At 48.5% G+C, this 20,138-nt stretch overlaps 2 protein-coding genes across 5 annotated transcripts in view; both read right to left on the bottom strand.

Moving 5' to 3' along the window:
* The window catches only part of ENOX2 (ecto-NOX disulfide-thiol exchanger 2), a 57,624-nt gene extending 41,591 nt beyond the window's left edge, over window positions 1-16,033 (bottom strand). For 2 of the 4 annotated variants that reach the window (XR_007509535.1, XM_049828260.1), the window contains exon 1: window positions 912-1,055. The gene's annotated coding sequence lies outside the window, so the exon portion shown is untranslated. Of the gene's footprint in view, window positions 1-911; window positions 1,056-15,397; window positions 15,509-15,997 lie in introns of those variants that run through there. The other 2 variants (XM_049828262.1, XM_049828261.1) reach the window with 2 other exon arrangements.
* Window positions 16,034-19,016: 2,983 nt separating this feature from the next.
* Window positions 19,017-20,092, bottom strand: GPR119 (G protein-coupled receptor 119). Its single transcript, XM_049828275.1, has one exon. The coding sequence runs from the start codon at window positions 20,040-20,042 to the stop codon at window positions 19,062-19,064; it is 981 nt and encodes a 326-aa protein (XP_049684232.1). The 5' UTR covers window positions 20,043-20,092; the 3' UTR covers window positions 19,017-19,061.
* Between the last annotated feature and the right edge of the window lie 46 nt (window positions 20,093-20,138).

Raw genomic sequence — 20,138 nt, 5'->3', positions numbered from 1 at the left:
CCTGTAAAGTTCCAGATTTTTCCTCAAATTTCCTTTAAAGGATTTTTCTCTTCAGGGAAACAAAAGTTGGACTTTCTCTCTACACAATTACATTTCAACTTCTCTTTCTGCAACTGTATGCTTTGCACATCACCTTCCCACAGCGAGATGGCCTTCTGCTGCAAAATGGCACCTCTGCCTCCAGTCCAGCCTAGTCCTTCCCCTCCTGCACCTAGCATCTCTCTACAGAAACGTTACACAACTAAGTCCCACAGACACTATTTACATGATGTATGTAACACCTCATCTTCATGGCACAAGCAGATGCCACATTTCCCCCGTCACACTGGTGGGATTGCAGTTTTCAACCACAATATAATCTGCAAATACATTATTCTCTTTTTTTCCCAACCACTCTGTGAGAAATACAAGGAAAATTTCTTAGATACCAGCTTCAGTAAGACTCCTAGATCTGATGTTATAACATCATAAGCTATTATGGTCCGTTTAATAATTTGCTTTTATTAAATTATCTTAAACATTAATGTCTCCAGTCATTCAGGCTGATCTGCCTTATTACACTTTTTATTATGGTCATGATTTGAATATTGAGATATTGTCCAGTTCGAAAAAAAGGATAAATCTATTGGGACAGATATAGAGATTACACAATGCTTATAAAAAAAAAACCCAAACCAACCAGTAATACAAAAATTGCTTTTGCTTTGCACAGAAACAGCAACGAGCACTCGCCCAAGGCCATGCAGGCATGGAACCACGAACAGTGGTCTGGCTGCAAGCAGTACCAGACCACAACTTCATTTCCATCTGTCCACCTTCTGCATTAATATCTTAGTATAGCAGCTGTTTTCAATATACACTTAAGTGGATGTCTTCTCTATCGCCAGCCACCAAGCTGCTACTCGGCTCACCTGCAGTAACATTTGCTCTCTTCCTCTTCTTGCCTGGATCGCTTCCATTCTCGGCTGGGCTTTCCGATACCTGTGGGCCAGCAGTGCTGCCGAACTGCAGAGATTTGTTGTTGCTGGCAGGATCAAAGGACAGATGGTTTAAGCCTAAAAAAGAAGAATACACTCAGACATTTTCTTTAAATTGGTTTGCGATGCTTCAGGATCACAGTACTAAGAGAAATGCCCAGTACCAGGTACAAGCAGCCCTTCAGGTTCCTGGAGGAACTATGCCTCCTGTTTACTGTCCCCAGCTACACCTGATCTTAATGTTACGCTGATACCACTTTAAAACATTACGCACAAACATTAATCCCAACACCCACACAAATCAAACCATTTGATACTGTAAACCAGGGGTGCCTCTCCCCTGTGTTGTACAGTCTTTCATGTTTGGAAACTCAGAGGCCAGAATTTTTTTCTATTTCTTCTAATCCAGGAATACATTTTTAATAATTACTTAAGTTTTACCCAATTTGTCACCAGTTGTGAATTCACCTGCAGTTATTTACTAGCAAAAAACAAGGCCCATCTTAGATGAGCTTCAAAAACATAAGGCGCTATTGCAATTTTTATTCAAGGAGTCTGGCAAGCAGTTGTCCCGCTTCGTAGCTGAGGAAGGGTGCTCCACAACACGTATCCCCGAAGAGGGGAGTTCACAGACCCAGCCAACTGGGCCAAACTCCTCCTCAGCCAAGTGATGGTTCCACTATCAGGGTCCAGACAAACTTCTTCAGCCTCAGGGCTCAAGTTCCCTCTCCCCTACCCTGCAGCACAGGAACAGGTTTTCCTTTGCAGGCACCCACTTATCCCTGATTCCCACTCCATCAGTCCTCAGCCACACCATTACCTTCCACTCTGTGTGCTGGGTGCAGGCTGACAAGTGCCACAGGAGATGCTAGCAGTGCCTCCACACACTCCTTTTAAGAACCACAGCACTCAAAGACAGAGTGCCTCGAGTCCTGTTGCTCAGAGTTTGTTATTAATAGAGCAGATCTACCACCAAGTTAGGTTTACTCAAGAACAAGCTTAGATTGACCCATATAAATTAAGTATATCTAAAGATATAAAACCAGAACAGTTAAGATGATATCTACCACCGAGACACCCTTTTGCTGATAAGCACATTGTATGTTGGTTTTAGACACAGCTGTCCATTTTAACAGCCATCATCCACCTTATGAGCTCCAAGATCTTGGAGAACACCAACATAACTCAGGTTTTCCAGGAAGGATCCTGATGGAGACACCAAGGCCCATACAGACCCATGAAGACCAGAATTAGGTTTCAAAAATAGTGCAACTTTTTAAAAATTCACTAACTATAAAGCACAATCTGAAATATCAAGTAACCAATAGTCTGAATATTACTCAAAAATTGCTTAGCTGATCACTCGGATGAAGTTTTTTTGTGTTTCCTGGAAGTTTTGAGTTTTTCCTCATTCACAAACATTCCTATCCCTACACACAGGACAAGTTACTTCAGTGTTGAGTCCAAGTTTCACAAGAAATAGCCAAGCGCGTGTTTACATGCAAGTAAAGAAAAAGCAACAGTTAAGAAGTACAAGTAAGGAGAATTATGACGAAGCAGAACAAAAGCTGCCGGTGGTAAATGCTGGATGGTGTGATGGCTTTTTCTCTGCCCCCTAAATGTCCAAACACTTAAGCAACAGGTAGCTGAAGCCTGGATACTCGTGCTCACACAGCCAGGAGAGGTGAGCAGCGGTGTTGGAGCTGGCTGCATTTGAAGAGCATCCACTGCACCACGCAAAGGCTGCACATCTCAGGGCTCCCTGATCCCCACTGCCAGGATCCAGCATCAGCCCGCAAGCCTCTGAAGCCTCATTGCTAATATTTGTGTTTTGATAGGTCACAACCTTCAGAAGCAAATCAAGAGAAGGCAGACAGATGCGCTGTAACATCTCGCTGTCTTGGTACAAAAGGTTTAGTACAAAAGACTCCTATAACTAGTTAGGCTGTCAGTCAGAAAAAAGTTGCAGGGAGGAAAGAAATTGCCTAATGGACATGTCAAAAAAAGGAAGTTTCAGAAAACCCATAAAGTGAAGGACCAAGCACAAGGAAGAACATCCAGTTGTAATGCTGACAGCATACAGTCCTGCCAGACTCCTACAACCTGGATGACTGTAGTCATCAGATGGTTTCTTCTCCTGAAATAGCTTCTTTGGAGTGTAATTTCCAATGTTGCCCCACCTGGCTGACCAAATTGCAACTATCTTCAGTGGCCTCTTCAACATCCCTAAGAAGGTGTCTGTAGCCCCACCTTCTACTTCCTAAGAGGCAAGGCTAATTAATGTGGGCCAAATACCCACTCCTGTCAAGGCATGGCACCAGGGCAGAAGCTCAGAAGGGAACCAGAACAGCTACTACAGGGAGCAGTAAACCTGGATTTTGGTCTCTGCTCCCATATTCTTTCCTGTGAGCATCATGAGTACAGTCTCGGGCGTCTATAAAAGCTTTGAAGCCCAATGTTGTTTTTCAGCATCATCCTACTACAGCCAACTAGATCTTTAAATGGTTACAGGATCTCCCTAGATGAGCCTAGTTGCCCTGTAATGAAAGTAAAAAGATTTATAGGAAAAAACCTCACATATGGAGGAAAAAAAAAATTGCAGAGGAACAGAGCTTGCTGATGTAGTAGTTGATACAGTGGAAGTGGGGAAAGGAATAAGGTTTTTTGACACAAGAGGCATTTGAATGAGCCAGCTTTAAAGGAATGGACAGTTTGGGTTTTTAAAAAAGACACATTTGAGGAAATACTGTTTGGAGCTTTTTCTAAGACCACAAGAGAGGATTTCTAAGGAGAAATAAAATAAAACTGGTATTACAGAAACCCAACCGTATGGCTCAACAAAAAAAAGGCAAAACCTGTCCACTGCACCTGAGTTGAAGGAGCAGAGGGAAGCAACCATAACAGTGTCAGGTCATCTCCCATTCAGTCACATGGGGGTCAAAAGGCTTTAATGGACAATTGACAAAACTGGGCAAGATGGGAGGTCTCTAGGGGATACCATGAAACAGAGTAAAAAGGCAAACAGCTCCTTAAACAATCAACCACTATATAAAGTAAGAAAAGCTAATTATGCAGGTTTGAATCAAAGACGACTGAAGAAAAACTGTTTTGCAGCTTCCAGTATATTTCCTAATTCAAGGTATTACAGACATTTCAGAGTAACTCTGTGCGAAACCGTCTTTTAGATGATCACCCTCCACAGATCCGTAGCGGACAAATTGCAGGTGATGGTCAATCAATCGCATTTATGTGCCAGCAGAACGCAGTCCCCACCATTCCTGGCTCTGTAAAATGGTCTGTTTCTGAAAACTACAGGTAACAAGAAAAAAGTACTTTGTAAACAATTCCAAATTACCAGAGGCTTCAAACATAAAGCTTCAAGTATGCAATTAACCACAGCAAGTTTTAGAGAGGTATACTGCCCTTAATTGAGTACTGAGTTCATTATTCCACCTTCTGTTATATTCAGCACTTGCAAGGATGCAAGACTAAAGGGACATTAAAACATCCAGTTTGATTTATCTTTGTCGCAGCAAACTCACTCTGAACAGTCAATGCAAAACCAACCAAACAAATCCTTTTTGTGGACCCATATCAAGTGATAAAAATAGCTACATTTCTGATAACATATGCCTATGTTCCTGGAGGGTGGGGGAATCAGGAGAACTACAGAACTACCAAAGATTACAATTATGCCATCTCAATGCACTGACAGGCTAAGGCATTTGTACCAAATCTTTCTCTAGACACACTGCAGTGTCATGATTTCTATTCTAGAGGATTCCACTTCCAAGAACTTGTTAATAAACACGGTTGCTGTGTACAGCTGTAAATAGACAAGAGAGTGGATACAGAGAGCTTGAAGGGGCTCATCTCTTAGCTACTGAAAGGTGAGAATGTAAGAAGCAGCCAAAAAAATAAGTACTATTTGGCTGGCAACAACAATAGTCACGCCCGACTATGCAAGATGCCTACAATGCTGCTTCTTAAATACCCCGAAGTCAAAATATCACTGAGGTCATGAGGCCTCAGGAAAACAAATCTCGAATGCAGCAGGTTAAAAATAGGGAGAGGCTGTGTGCAGCAAAGAAACAGGGACAACAGAAAAGGAGCAATTGTAAGGTTTACCTCTATTATTATCCAGCTGATGGAAAAGGCAACATTAAACTTGAAAGCATGTTTTCCCATGCTTGGGCATAGGGAAGGATGCGGACAAGCAGCGATCCAGCGGGACACCTGTGCCTCCAGGCCTGAAATGGACAGGTGCCCTGCCCTGGCTGAAGACGACATGCCATACACTCAGCATCAACCAACACCTGAATGTTAATGCACACCACTTGGGCAATTACTTTCTAACCCACTGAAGAGCAAAGGCAGCTACTTACTCCAATTATTTCCATCATCAGTTTGAGCTAGGATGCTTGATTATGCTCTGTGGTATAGAAGCAGCATTCCGATGCTGCATCTGCTCTGATGACTGTGCTGGGGAGGGATGCAGCCATCTCCAGCAGAGGTGAGCTAACAAGGAGTGAAAAACTACTTGTGTTCTTTGCAAAAAAATTTTTATTAACATATTTTAGAAAAAAACAACAGATTCCTTAGCTACAGGACAAACACTGGGGTCTACAGGAAGCAAAGGAAGTTCTCACAGCTATACAGCCAGCACCCCTGCCAGTTAGGTCATGAGTCAAGATGTAAAAAAGTGCCTGAACCAAGTGAACAGCTCATGCCAGACCAGAAGGGAGGCAACCCTGCTCCCAGCTGCCCAATGCACCCCATGCACCCACACCAGCCCTGGAGAACTCCCATGACCCAATTCCCCTCACACCCCAGGCAGAAATTAATGCAGCTCCTGGGAAATGGATAATGTTCTGCTAGGATTAGTATATCTAAATTGCTCACAGAAGGCTCCAACCCTAACCTGACATATATAGGAAGGAGCAGAAACAGACCTAAAAATGCTCTTAAGTCTTCAGCATCAGGTCCCATGACCCTGACTATCCACTGCCTCACCATTGTGAATGAAGCACTGCATAGGTGCAAACCAGCAGGCAACTTGCTACAGACCAGCTGTGAGCCAGCAATGTCTCTCCTGCTTTCAGCATGCAGATTAACAAAAGAAGACCTATAAGAGGAGAAGAGACCATGGTGATGAGAACTGAACAGTAATTAGCAAGCATTTCTCTTCTTGTCTTAAATAATTTCTACCCAAAAACATCCAGACCTCAAGTGCTGGCACTAAACACTGCCTCAAAGGCAGCCACCTCAAGAGTAATTAAAAAAGAAAAGAAAGGTATGTTCCTGGTATTCATCAAGCCCTGTGGAAAGTCCAGGAGGGCAGATCAGTCATTGTCCTGGTTTTGGCTGGGATAGAGTTAATTTTCTTTCTAGCATCTGGTATAGTGTTATGTTTTGGATTCAGTATGAGAAGAATGTTGATAACACACTGATGTTTTCAGTTGTTGCTGAGTAGTGTTTATACTAAGTCAAGGATTTTTCAGTTTCCCATGCCCAGCCAGCAAGAAGGCTGGAGGGGCACAAGAGTTTGAGTGGGGACACAGCCAGGGCAGCTGGCCCAAACTGGCCAAAGGGGTATTCCATACCATGTGATGTCATGCCCAGTATATAAACTGGGAGGAGTTGGCTGGGGAGAGGGTGGATCGCTGTTCAGGAACTAACTGGGCATTGGTCAGCAAGTGATGAGCATTGTGCATCACTTGTTTTGTATATTCCAATTCTATTATTATTATTTTCTTCCTTTCTGTCCTATTAAACTGTCTTTATCTCAACCCACGAGTTTTACTCCCCCCCCCCCCCCCCCCCCCAATTCTCTCCACCATCCCACTGAGGCGAGGGGGGAAGTGAGTGAGCGGCTGCATGGTGCTTAGTTGCTGGCTGGGGTTAAACCACAACAAGTCATTAAAAGCATTCCTGGGGAATTCTCCTCCCAGTTATCTCCTGCACCAAAAGGTCAACCTGTTCATGACAGCTTGTTGAAACAGCTGGCAAGGAGCAAAGGTGAAGGGGACGCTGGTGCAACTGCTAGCAAAACACTCTTGAACAGGCACAGGAACGTGACTGCTGACTTTGTGACCGGACAGACATTGTCCCGAAGCTCCCAGGGTCGTTCCCAAAGTAGGGTGATTAGCAGCAGCAGGCTAAGCCTGCAGCACAGTTTCTTCCAGGCATTATATGTCATTAAGAAGAGCTGGAGTAAGGAAATCTCAAATCAGCCCCTCAACCTCGCCCTTCTTGGCTGATACTCACCTTAAGTTTCACTGCTGCCCTAAGAACCTGTAAAATCTGCTCTGCAGCACAGGGATGAGTTTGCACTGCTGGCACCAACCTCTAGAAGCACACCAAATGCAGACAGGAGCTGCTGTGCTGCCCAAAGACCAGCAGGATGAAGTTCATCACATATAAGAGGATGAGGTGGATATGAGTGGCGACCCGACAAGGAACATGGAGACTTTAGTTCACCTCATGTTACCTGCCAACGTCCTGGGCTGAGCAGCAGGCCAGGAATCACTAGGTGCTCACCCACAAAGTTGACGTTTTTAAAGGAAGAGTCACAGCAGAAAAGGCTGCAGTGAAACAAGAGCTAGATCTTCATTGAGACCTGTATATATCAAAGCATTCCCACAGGTTTTTAATCTGAAGTCACTTAATTCAAAGCCAATCTTCCCTGTCAACAAGAAAAGGCCTATTGCAGAGTTAAAACTGTTAGGTTATGTGATAAAAGCTCACCTGCACACGCAAAAAGGAGTGGAGAGAGGCAGTGATGGCAACCCATTCCAGTGCTTGACCACCCTCACAGCAAGCAAAGATTTCTCACATTTAGTTTAATTTTCCTGTATTTTGATGTGTGCCTTTTGACATTTCACTGGGCACCACTGAGAAGACTCTGACCTCATCTTTAAGAGATAAGACTCCCTCTGCCCCCACCCCAAGCCTTCTCTTCTCCCAGTTAAACAATCCCAGTTCGTTCAGACTCTCCTCGCTAACAGATACTCCAATCCCTTCACCACATTAATTACCCTTCATTGGGCTTACTCCAGAACGTCCACAACTCTCTTTTACTGGGGAGCCCAGAACTTGACACAGCACTTAGGTGTGACCCCACCAGCGTTGAAGGGAAGGATCCCTCAACCTGCTGCCAATGCTCCACTTAATGCAGCCCAGGATGCTGCTGACCTCCTTTGCCACAAGGTTACATTGTTTGGTTCATGTTCAACTCGATGTCAACCAGAACACTCAAGACCTTTTCCACAAAGCTGCTTTCCAGCAGTTTGTCCCCAGCATGTACTGGTGCATGGGGTCATTCCTCCCCAACGTGGGGGACTCTCGTTATCAGAACTACCTAGGGTGACAGTAATACAAGTTAAATTTCAGTGGAGTGTCTTTTGGGGGAAGTCAGGTGAAGTCCAGTCTGAGATCAATGACTACCTAAAGGACAAGGATGCATTCAGCTCAGCATTACTTCAGCAAATACATTTCTAACTACCAACATGCATTCACTACCTGTGAGAGATGTGGGCAAAACCCAGCAAAAGCATCATAAAGACAACCAGAGACACTTCTGGGAGAACGGACTGTGGGCTTGCTCCAGCCACTTTATGGATATCCTACTTCCAAAAAATTTATTATTTATGGGCTCTCCATTAAATGTAATCAGATATGCTCTCTAACAGATGCAACACACGATCCCTAGACGTAAATGCAGCAACATTTCTTGTGCTGGTACAAATTCATGGTGTCAGATTAATCCTCAAAGGTGACCACACAGGGTGTGATTAAGGCACCAGTACCAGGAATCCAGATCCAGGTTCACTGTCTCATCAAGACAGGGCTTTGGTCATCCTATTTGAGAGGCTACACCAAGATCAGCAAAGAGGTCAGAGTTAAAACCCTCATTTTGTTCCCACTGGAGGATTTGGGTTTGTTTTCAATCTCAAGCCATGTAACAACAGTTGTGTCTTACAGAGCAATCCTAAAACAGCCACACCAACACAATGAGGGGACAAGAGTATGAACGAAACCAAAAACCACTATATTGCTCTCACATTTCCAGAATAAGCAATTGACTTTCCTATAGCCTTTTTTCCAACTGATACCTCACAGGCCAATGATGCACTTTGAGGCAGTGCTGAGGCAGCAAGGATTCCTTCCTGTGATTCCCTGCATTGGGATGCAAGATTTAAAGAGCTAAAATGCAATTGCTTCAAATCAAGCTTCGTGTATAAAAACATTACCATTACTGCATGAGGAAAGGACGAAAGTTTGCACCCTTGCTGTGAAACTTCCATTCCAATTTACAGCTTTTTTCTTCCAAGCCAACTACTTCTCAACACAAGAACTGGTTTAGAGCTACTCTTCTCATTTGATACGCTCCTCAATAGTGCCTAAACCTCTTCAAAAGGTAGAAATAGGGCTTCTTTGGTTTTAAAGCTAACCCTCTGCATTTACAACTTCATTACAGCATGCAGAGCACATGGAAGTGCTCTGGAAGAGAAGCCCGCTACTGTCCTTATACAGCCTCAGACTAGAATTCCACAAATTCCAGAAATATTCAGAAGTTACAAAAAATGGAAGTTGATGAGATCACGAACTGCAACATGTTTTTCTTTGCAGGCACAGGCTGGAAACTGAGCAGCTCTTTCACAAGCCATAAGCAAAAATGAATGCATTTTCTGGGTAGTGTTGTCTAGAAACAGCACTAGAAAGAATGCAGTTACTCTTAGTCCCACTCACACAAGAGATCCTGGTAGCTCCTCCAACAAGGACTTCCAGGATCCCAAGACCTACTTCCACAGGCACTTTGCCCTGTTTTGCTCCAGGCTCTGTGAGCAGAGAAAGCCAGGAGCTACTGCTGATGGTCGCTGAGTCACCTTCATCTATACAAACTATCATTTACTTAATAACACAGGTCCGGACCTCTGCAAGGGTGGTTATGGTGAGCAGTAAACGTCCCTGTGCACAGCTGCTTGTCCCAAGAGCCTGCCTACAGCCAATAACAAGGTACTTGGCAGCCACCAGCTGGAAGGCTCTGGGTAGAAGCACCCATGCAACTTGGAGCAGGCAGCCTTGTCCTTGCCTGCAGGTCTCCAGGGCCCCCCAAGACAGGGCAAGGTATCATACACAGGCACGTTATGGCACATTCAAGATGGAGAAGCAAAACATCTTGGGAAAGCTTTGTTCTCACTTCCCCAGGATGGAGAAAAAGTAAATGACCCATGAAAGAAAAGGGGAGTATTGAAAAGTGGGCAATGGAAGCAGCAAAAAAAGCAGGCAACTTGCTTGCTGGTCTCTTGCAGCATGGAGTTTGCTCCAAGAATTAAACCAAGCCAGACATAAGACTTCCAATGTACTTTAGAGTAGGAAAGCCCTCATTATGTCAGATTTTCCACCCTACAATTGGTAAATGCCATGGACAACAGCCACCTTCAAAACTGATTCTCTCCTACTGTTTCAGCGAACTGCTGTTCAGCTTGAGCTCCAACCGCATCCCACCAAATACAAAGAACATGCACAGAAGAAAGCTGAAGCTGCAGAAGAACTTCTCTCCTGGACACAGAGCAGGGTAAAATCTGACAGAATCAGACAGTACGACTGTGAGGCACAAGCCCAAGCACTTTTCCTTTGCGACAACCTTAATGAAGCATCCTTGGCTATTTTGAGTAGGCCTGCTCAGGAAGGAAGGGACCAACAGCACAGGAGCAAGCCTCAGGGTTTTACTCAGTTTTACTGAGGCTCTGTAGCAAGGTAGCCAGAAAAGGCAAAAATGAGCAAATTTCTGCATTTGCAATGAAGTGCTATGCAAAAGGTAAGTGGGGGAGAAGGAGAAAACTTAGGGTTTTCAGTGAGTGTCAAACCAGTATCAGCATTTCTAAAGAGCCATACGTGGCACAGGCATTAGCGTGCCCTTTACCTCCAAGCACAGGCAGTATAATACCTCCAGGGATTTTCAGACAAGTGAATTTTTACAAGGAAGATATCAGGATCTGCCATAGTGCAGTGACTAAAAATTAAAAAATAAGAAATAATTTAAAAAAATCAACTTGGACTAGAAGATTCCTCACAAGAAAAATGGATTGGGGAAAAAAAGTGAATATGTTTAAAGATGAGCAAAAATTACTATCAGCAAGTCCTCTCACACAGCAGCAGCAGGTTGCTGTAGGTGGTCTTCACTGCTGGAAATAGATGCTGAGTTGTGTCTCATGGGAGAAGACGCAGCAGTTTCCTGCTGTCCCAAATAGCATTCGCAATGCACAGCCCCGCCTATCCCTTTGGGTAGGTATTGATTCGGGTCTGTGCTGATGCTATATATGGCTGTAGCTTTCACAGCACACGTTTAGAAAGGGCCTGGATAGAGACAGGAAAGATCTCAATGTTCCAGGCATAAATCAAGGGAAGTATCTACTCTCACCGGGTCCCATGCCAGACCCTGGACAGGACTTCATTTTCCAACCACTAGTTCCTGCTAACAGAGCTTGGCCATTTGCCTTAATGACCAGAAAAAAAAAAAAAAAAAAAAAAAGAAAATTAGAAATGGTCAACAACGTGAACTGAAAAGCACTGTTTTACAGATCATTCCTATTACCGAGAGTTGAACGTGCTGACAGCACTTCTCCCCAAAACGCGGGTTTGTGCAGTTCATTGTGCAAGGCTCCTATGACTGTATAGGAACACAGCACCTCAACAGGGCTTCCATTTCAAGATTTTTGCAAAATCTTCCCTGCTGGGTTTACTAATGTGCAATCAAATGACAACAGGAGCTCCGACCACAAGCCTAGCACCACTTTAGAGGCACGCAAACGAGCTCACCCGGAGCCAGACAAGGGAACTACACAGTTTGACAGCAACCTCGCACTGCTGCCGGTCAGATACTCAAACAGTTTTCTTGACGTCCAACTAGTTAATAAGAAGCAGGTACACAAATCTCTGCCCTGTAACTCAAAGACAAAAAAACCTCGTAAGGGGTACTCTGAGACTTTCACATACCTAAAAGCATTTTAATGATACACTTAAAAAGCCCATGTAGTTTATGCCCACTCATCAAACTTTTCTCAGCCAGCATCAAGAGGAACTTAAGAAATGGGCTGACACAGGCTTTACTATAAATATGGATTTACCTTTTGCCAACATTGGCAGATATATGAAATAAGTATTGCTCAGCCTGAACAGGGGTCCCTTTTCTTTTTTGCATGTTTAGAAATGCAATTTAGATATAAACTGGATTTCAGGATACAATCTGCCATCTGATTACATAGTACGTGTCTTAAGCTCTAAAGGAATGCACTTTAGAAGAAACTGAAGTACATAGCATCTGCGGTAATCAATTAGAAAACACAGAGAAAAGAAAACAGCAAGGAAGGGAAAGGAGAGAATACACCAAGACTTTAAAGTTACATTTTGATATCAACCATTTGCTTTCCAAGACTAGTTCCCAGGTTCAAAAACTACTGTTGGGCTTGTGCACTCTTTTCTACTGTACTCCCAGCTTAAGTGTCATGGTTAGAGCTTTATAATCATCAGTTTGATCAGAAGCTGGCTAGGCACGCTGATGAGACCAGCAGACTTTTGATAGTTAACTTCTGTCAATTCCACATAATCCTATATGCTAACAACACTAATGAGACATTATCAGAGAAGCGCACTTTCAAGAAAAGCACACAAAACACATACTTTACCCGCGTACTGCACGAGAAACATGGCAAGGTGCTGATCATATTTCAGTATTTCAGCCAGTTCTCCTGCTGATCCCAGCTTGTTTATTTGTTTAAAAGAGAGTCCAGGGTTGAGCTCCCACGCTCAGCGCAGCTCCACGCAAGCCTCCGAGCTCAAAAGGCAAGTTGGGTCCTAATGACAGTAAAACTACTACCGCACTCCCCCACGGGCAGGCAGCGACAACCCAGGCATTGAAAGCACAGGCTGGGACTGGAGCTGGCAAACAGCAGCTGCATGTGTCACCATCAGTCTCCAGTGACTGACGCCGATAGGCGGATTCTGGGATGCAGGGGACGGAGGTGGACGAGCAGGTGGACAAGTGATTAGCAGCAAGTACATCTGAATTTGCAAGGGATTTCATACATCAATGCTTTTAAGCGCTGGCGTGCAGTTAAATAAACCCTGTTTGCATGCCTGAGATTACTGGCCTTTGCACAGAAAGATTAAGTCCTGGTAATCCTTGATGGTAAGAGACACACTGCTCACTTTCCTTGATTCTGGAAGCTTGTACTCAAAAGAAATATTAACTTCAGACAAGCTAATTACTCTAGCAGGGCACTGTCAAAAAAAATAAATAAAGAAAGAAAAACAGATACAATGAGTCCCTTTGTAATTTGACCGAAAACACAGCATTCAGTAATACCAAAAGGCTATCTACAGTGTTTTCAAGAGAATGGCATGTTTTCACAAATACATATCCACAGCAGCAAAAACACAGAGACTTGATCAAGTCACATATGAGCTATGCCATTTGCTTACTGTTGTAACCCAAAACAAACAAAGGAAAAAAATTCCTTACCAGTGTGTGCATGCACATACGTGTGTACACTGGCACAGACCCAGACACTCCACCCTTGTTGCTTATGGGCAATCCTCAGCAGTCCTTACCAACCACTCCAGCCACCACGCCAAATTACTAAATATTCCACAGAGTTCTTAGGATCCCGGCATGGCTCTGTCAAATCACCTTTCCTCTCGACACAACGTCTAGAAATCGTTTTGCACTAACACTGGGATTTACAGGGAGCGAGCAGCTCATCCTCCATCGCCTGGGGTGCAGAGCAGGCGGCTCCAGGCTCAGAGGGGACATGCCTGACCCCAGGCAGCTCATCAGTCACATCCCTCCCCATCCTGCCAACCTCACTCACAGCACGCCCAGAGAGCAATACCTGCTGCTTTGTAACAAATGCTGAAAAGCTTACATTTTCAGAAATGTGTTTTTGAAAGGCTAGGAGAAGAAACCTATCAGGCTAACTGCACAGACCTACTGGGGAAAAAAAAAAAAGGAAGAAGAAAAAAAGAGGAAAAAAATGAGGGAAGTCCCAAAGAAAACTCTGGCAGAGCCAGCAATTGGTATCATCGGAACATCCTACTGCAAAAAACTGGACCGAGGGACGAGTGCTGCTCCCCAGATGCGAGACTCACAGAGGGGCAGCACCAGCACATGGACCTGAACAGCTTCATCTTGGCCAAGAGCAGAGCAGCTGGATGCCGTGGGAAGGCAGCGCTCTGGGATGGACACGTTGGCACTGGAAGAATGCCAGCAGAAAAGTTGGGGATTAGGGAAGAAATCTCACACCATCTTTGGAAGGTGCACAGAATGCCTCTCTAGCAACACCTTATCTTTGAAATTACTTGGAGGCGATTGAACTTCACCCCTTCTAAGAGCTCAAGTCACCCATACCAAAAACATGACCTTAAATTAAGAAACCTGACCTTACAGTAGCTCAGACAGAGCTTTCAACAACTTAACGCAGAGGTCTTTTTAATTAGATCTTACAAAATCCCTCAAACAAAACATTAAGGAACAAAAAAACCAACCCGTCAGCTTCCAGAGCAGGAGACATGTGAAAGGCTGGAGTAGGAATGCAAGTTTGCTGGACAAACTCCTACCCAAGGTTGCCTTAGCATTTTATCCATCGTCTCACGGCTCTGCTGCGATGTTCTGCAGGCCGGAAAGATATGGTGTCTAATTATTGTAGCTGTGCAAGTGAAGTACAGGGGAGCTAGAAAGCGTGTGGACTAACGAGTAACCTATCCAAGGACTAACATGTTTGTGTAACATGTTAAGTGTGTGTGGCACTAAAGAACAAAAGCATTTCTATGCAGCATGATCTGAATATACACTGTTGTTAACACACACACGACCAAAATATGAGCAAAATAATTACAACAGCAAGAAACACATAAAGAAGCTTAAGTATTGTGCTTAAGGAACCAAATAAATGTGTGCATGAACATGCGTATGAATCATAGCCGAAGGATCTTTATGGAGTGCGGCTGTGGGAGAGTTACAGCCTACTGGTAGCTGTGGTTACTGGTATGAGCATGTCCGAACCTCACAGTGCTTCCTACATACAGTCTGGCTGCAGCAGAACGGATCCAGAGCAAGCTGAGTTACACAGCTGGGCACGGCTGAGCCCGCCCAGCGTTCAGAAGATAGAGAACACGAGAGTGACACCCAACCAGTTACACCCAGCAGGTGAGAAGCTGCTGCCACCTTCACACACGCACACCCCCCCTTTGCAAACCAACCACTCCTGGAGCATCAGAAGCAGCCTGCATAACAGTCAGGCAGTTCAATAATTTCCTTAAGCGCAAGTCATTTCTCCCTCCCTCTTGTGCTACCTTGTGACATTTTAATTACCGTTGAACCCAAAAGGCAGTCTGGAGACTTCCCACCCAGCACAGACCTCACAGAACAGCTTCCCCGCCACCCAAACGGCCACCGCAGCACTCGCGATGTCACCACCAGCACCAGCTCTCCTGATGTTCTGAAGATTCCCATACGGTCGCTCTTAGATGCGCTACGACGACCCGACCGAGCAGGAGGCCAACTCCTCAACCGCCGTCTCTGGACACCGGGGCCCCCCCAGCCCCTGCGCGGCCACCAGGGAAACCTGGTTCGGCCCAGCGAGGCCCGCGGCCGGCCGGCCGGCGATCCGGACGACGCTGCGGCCCCACAGGCGGCAGGAGGAAGCCCCAGGCGGAGGCCGGGACCCGCGGCCGACCCTCCTCCTCACAAACGGGGGCGGGGGGGGGAACCTGGCAGGAGAGACCCGCACGCACGGAGCGGCACGCCGGCCCCGCCACCGCCGCGCCGGCCCGCTGAAGCACTCCAAGGCCCAACCCGTCAAGACCCACGGCCTCACCCGGCGGCCAGCCCCGGCCGCGGGCGCAGCGAGCAGGCCGAGCCGGGCCCTGCTCGCTCCCACCGAGAGCTCTCCCGGGACGGGACCGGACCATCCCGCCCGGACCCAGCGAGGCCCGGAACGCGCTCCGCGCTCACTCACCTCCCCTCACCGCCCGGCCCGGCCCGGCCCCGCCGCGCCGCGGCCGCCCACCCCGCTCGCCCCGCCGCGGCCGCCTATTGGCTGCCGCTACGCTGAGGGGGCGGGGCGCTGCGCGCACAGCACGCCGGGACGGTGGCGGTCTCTGCCGCCGCTGAGGCGAAGGGCTCCGGTGTGTCAGGGCGGCGGGTACCGGCCGTCCCCCGGCCTCGGGTCGCTCCCCCGCATCCCCGTTTTTCCCACCCCCGCAGCCCCCAGCGCTCCCGGGACACCACCGGCCCCCGCCGTCGTCGTCTCCCGGCGAGCTGGGGCCCGCCTGCCCCTCGCCCCGGGCACGGCTCTGCACCCCCGCGTCGCCGGGCGGACGAGGAGTGAGCGGCGGGATGAAGAGCCCCGAGCCCCGAAGCAGAGGGGCTGGTGCGGACCGGTGAGGGGTCTGGCAGCGGTGCTGCTGCTCCCCGGCTTCACCGGCCGCAGGCAGAGCCGGGCGCTGGCCGCCCACCCCAGAGAAGCAGCCCCGACCTCCCCCGGTTACTAGGAACAGAGAGCAGGCTGGCAGAAACGCGGTTTATTCAGCTGAAGGTCACCAAGCAGGGGAAGCTCTCTTCGCCTTTCCCTCTTTTTTTTTTTTTTTTTTTCCCTTGGGGCAGGATTTATCCATCCCTCCTCACCCCACGGCCTCAGGTGCACCCACCCTTGTCGAGCCGCGCCATGCTCTGGCAGCCTCCCCAGAGCAGCTGGGCAATGGGCAGCACTGGGTGCCCGCAGGGTCACGGCATGGCTGGGGCAGCAGCGGTGGAGCGGGGGGGCAGATGCTCTCCGGGACAAGAGATGAAAGCAGGCACGGCCTCACGAGGAACGGCTGCCAGTCCGTGCTGTCCCAGCAGGATCTGGAGGTGTCTGCCAGGAATAGAGCCCCAGCTACTCCAGCCTGTGAGCAACCCCTCCGGCACAAGGCTTAGAGAGAGAGAAGACGCAGGTCAGCGCCAGAGTGCAGATGCTCAGCAAGGCATCCTCCACTGCAGGGAGGTGCTCAGTCTCCAGCTGCACTGTGTCCTCTACCTGCACAAGAGCTTGGCAAAAGCATCTCCTCTCCCATCCGAGCCACAGCCCTGCATCTCTGTGGCACAAAGGAGGCTGCCTGAGCCACGATCCCTGCTGTGAATGGGGACACTGTGATCACAACAGTCCTGCACAGCCAGGGCTCCTGCTCCGGTTGCTCATGCTGTTCCAGATCTGCAGTCTCATCTGGTTCTGTGCCCAGGCCAAACACTGCCGATGGCTGGCCCCGCTGCAGGGCTGTGGGCAGCAAAACAGCAGAGGCAGCAGTCAGCAACACAGGCCCACGTGCAAAGTGTCTCCGTTCACACTGGGTATCCACCCATGATGCTCGCTGCAGGAAGCACGTTGGAGGGAGGCAGAGGATGGCTTCGGCATTACTGGAGGCTCAGCGAGGATGGGTCAGCTTTGCAAAGCAACAGCCGGTGGAGCTCAGGCTTCAAACACGTCGTACAGACAGATGATGTGTTAATCCCCAGAACTGAATCAGACTGGATCCACCTACTAGATCCACCTACGAGGCATCAGTCCACCCACAGAGCCAGGACTGCTCTACAGAGGCCTTCTCTCAGGCTCATGCCATGTTGTACAGCTAGGAACAGCATCTGCTGTCTGATATTTGGTCTCAGGCCTTTCCCAGGCAGAGGTGAATGCCACAGAAGGCCTGGTGGTCTGGGTTTCTTTAAAGGCACTTCTATTTTTGCCTCTTACTCTAGGATGGGGAAGGCCGCAGGACCAAGGCAGGTTCTGGATATGGCCTTGAGCCTTCATGTCAATGGGTAGAGCAAACAACAGAGGTGGAAACAACTGCTATTTTATGCATAGCACCCTCATTTTCAGATCAGGGTACATTCTTAGCTAAGAAATGGTTTAATGGACATGATTTTATAAGAAGCAATTAAATATCATCATAGGCTCTGGCAGGGTCAGCAGTCTGGCCACCACTGCAGTGTGGCAGGGCATGCAGCAGTGCTCCCATGGGATGAGTCAGCATACAGGGACACTTGCAGTCCCAAATCCAGCCCTACAGCCCTGGTGGGATGAAGTAGCCTGCCTGTATGGGGTTTTCCCTGGCTCCAAGGCAGCCGTTGCTCCCACTCCCTTGCCACAGCTCAGTGTTCAGCCAGTTACTCATTAACTCACTTTACAGCCCAAGCCAAACAGCAACGGCACAGCCCATGCTTCCCTGCACCTCTGCCAGGCATGCATCGCCTGGGGCTGCTCCTTGCTCGCCATGCTAGCTCCCCTGCAGATAACAGCTGCTGCTGAGGAACAGTGGGAGCCCTCTCTGTGTCCCCAGTGCCACAGCCGGGAGCCCAGACCCATACCCCTCACCTCTTCCTCGGGTGGGCACAGCCCGGAGCGGGGCTGACCCTGCCACCTCTCTGGCTGCAGGTTTGATTGCAGCAGGGGACAAGTTTGGGGGACTGCCCAGGCTGCAGCTGTAGGATCACAAGTTCGGTTTAGGAAGGGCAGCGACTGGGAGTGCTTGCGGTCCAGGACAGATTTAGGACAAACGCACACCTCCCAGCCTCTGCTGCCTGGGCCAAGAGCCAAAGGCGACAGAGCCACCACTGTGTGAGCAGCCCTGCCCCGAGTGCCTGGGGCTCGCTGCCCAGAGAGCTGGCGCTGCAGGCAGAGGGGAGGGCAGGTGGATCCCAGGTCTGGGCAGGGGAAGCTGGGCAGCAATGGGTGAAGGATCTTAGCCTGCGGAGCGAATGCTGAGGGCTTGGTCCCTGGAAACACAAGACTGCTCTTGCTGAGGCTCTCCAGGCAAAATCTAATGTGTGCCATGCACCTGCAATTTGGGGTGCCTGGGGCTGGTGCAAAGCAGGCCGAGATGTGGCTCTGTGGGCAGGCTGGAATTTGGCCATGCTGATGTCTGGGAATTAGCATCCAGATTGGTCCCACCCCATCTGTGATCTCCTCCACAGCTGGCGGGGCCCAGGTTCCTGGTCAAGATGCAGGAGATGAGCTGGAAAGCTGGTGACAGCCGCTCCTTACCGTGTCAGTCCTGGAGCCGCAGACAGGACACAGTGGGGAGAGACTTGGTGCCTCTACCAGAGAAATGGCGGCTGTTCCCCAGGTGGAGGAGGACTCTCCTCTTCACATCTGCAGCCAGCTGGGAGAGCTGCAGCCGCACATCCTTCTGCCAGTAGGAGTAGAGCAGGGGGTTCAGGAGGGAGTTGCACAGTCCCAGAAGCCAGAGGTAGTTCTCAATGACTCTGTAGGGCAAGCACTCAAGACAGACAGTTTGCACGATGCTGGCGATGAAAAATGGCAGCCAGGACAGCGTGAAGCACCCGATGAGCATGGCGACAGTGCGCATGGCCTTCATGTCGCTGGTGGTGCGGGATGGGGGGCAGCCCCCCGCCAGCCCTGCGTGCTCCACTTTCTGGATATGCTGCACATGCACAGAGGCAATTTTCAGCATGTCACAGTAGAGATAAATGAAGAGAAAGAGCGCTGGGAAGAAGCCGACGCAGAAGACGGTGAGCATGTAGGCAGGGTGGAAGACCCCGAAGAAGGAGCACTTCTCATGGGTGGAGATCTTTTGAAAGCTCGGACTGAGGACTGGGAGGAAGCCGATGATGGCAGCGACCAGCCAGAGCCCCACCAAGCGCACCCCAACCCGCAAGCCTGTCACCAGCTGGAAATAGTGGAAAGGCTTCCTGATCGCCAGGTGCCGGTCACAGGCAACCATAATCAGGGATAGGATAGAGGCAGCAGAAGAGGAGGTCACAAAAGCCATTCTCAAAACACAGAAGATCTGGGGAGGATAAAAGGGCTGGGAAAACTCATCCATGACCAGACCCATGACCGTGAAGCCAACCATGGCATCCGCAACAGCGAGATTAAGGACAAAATAGAGCCCCTTGGAGCTGCTCTTCTGGATGAGGCGAAGGAGAGCGATGGCCACCAGCACATTGGCAGTGATGATGAGTGAGGCCAGCACAGCAAGGATGGCTCCCAGGGCTGAGCTAGCCATGGCTGTCCCCTGTGGGGCACAGCCCAAGGACAGCACGTCCCCAGCACGATTCTAGGGCATCCCTCACCTGAGGCTTCTCGGTACGTACAGCTCAGC

Source organism: Accipiter gentilis, chromosome 24, assembly GCF_929443795.1.
Source record: "Accipiter gentilis chromosome 24, bAccGen1.1, whole genome shotgun sequence".
NCBI classification, from domain to species: domain Eukaryota; kingdom Metazoa; phylum Chordata; class Aves; order Accipitriformes; family Accipitridae; genus Astur; species Astur gentilis.
The sequence above is the reverse complement of the archived record's forward strand: the minus strand, read 5'-3'. Positions and strand labels throughout refer to the sequence as shown.

Bases quoted from the DNA above. Each gene is read 5' to 3' on its own strand.
- GPR119 (XM_049828275.1), bottom strand. From the start codon at position 20,042: ATGGCTAGCTCAGCCCTGGGAGCCATCCTTGCTGTGCTGGCCTCACTC.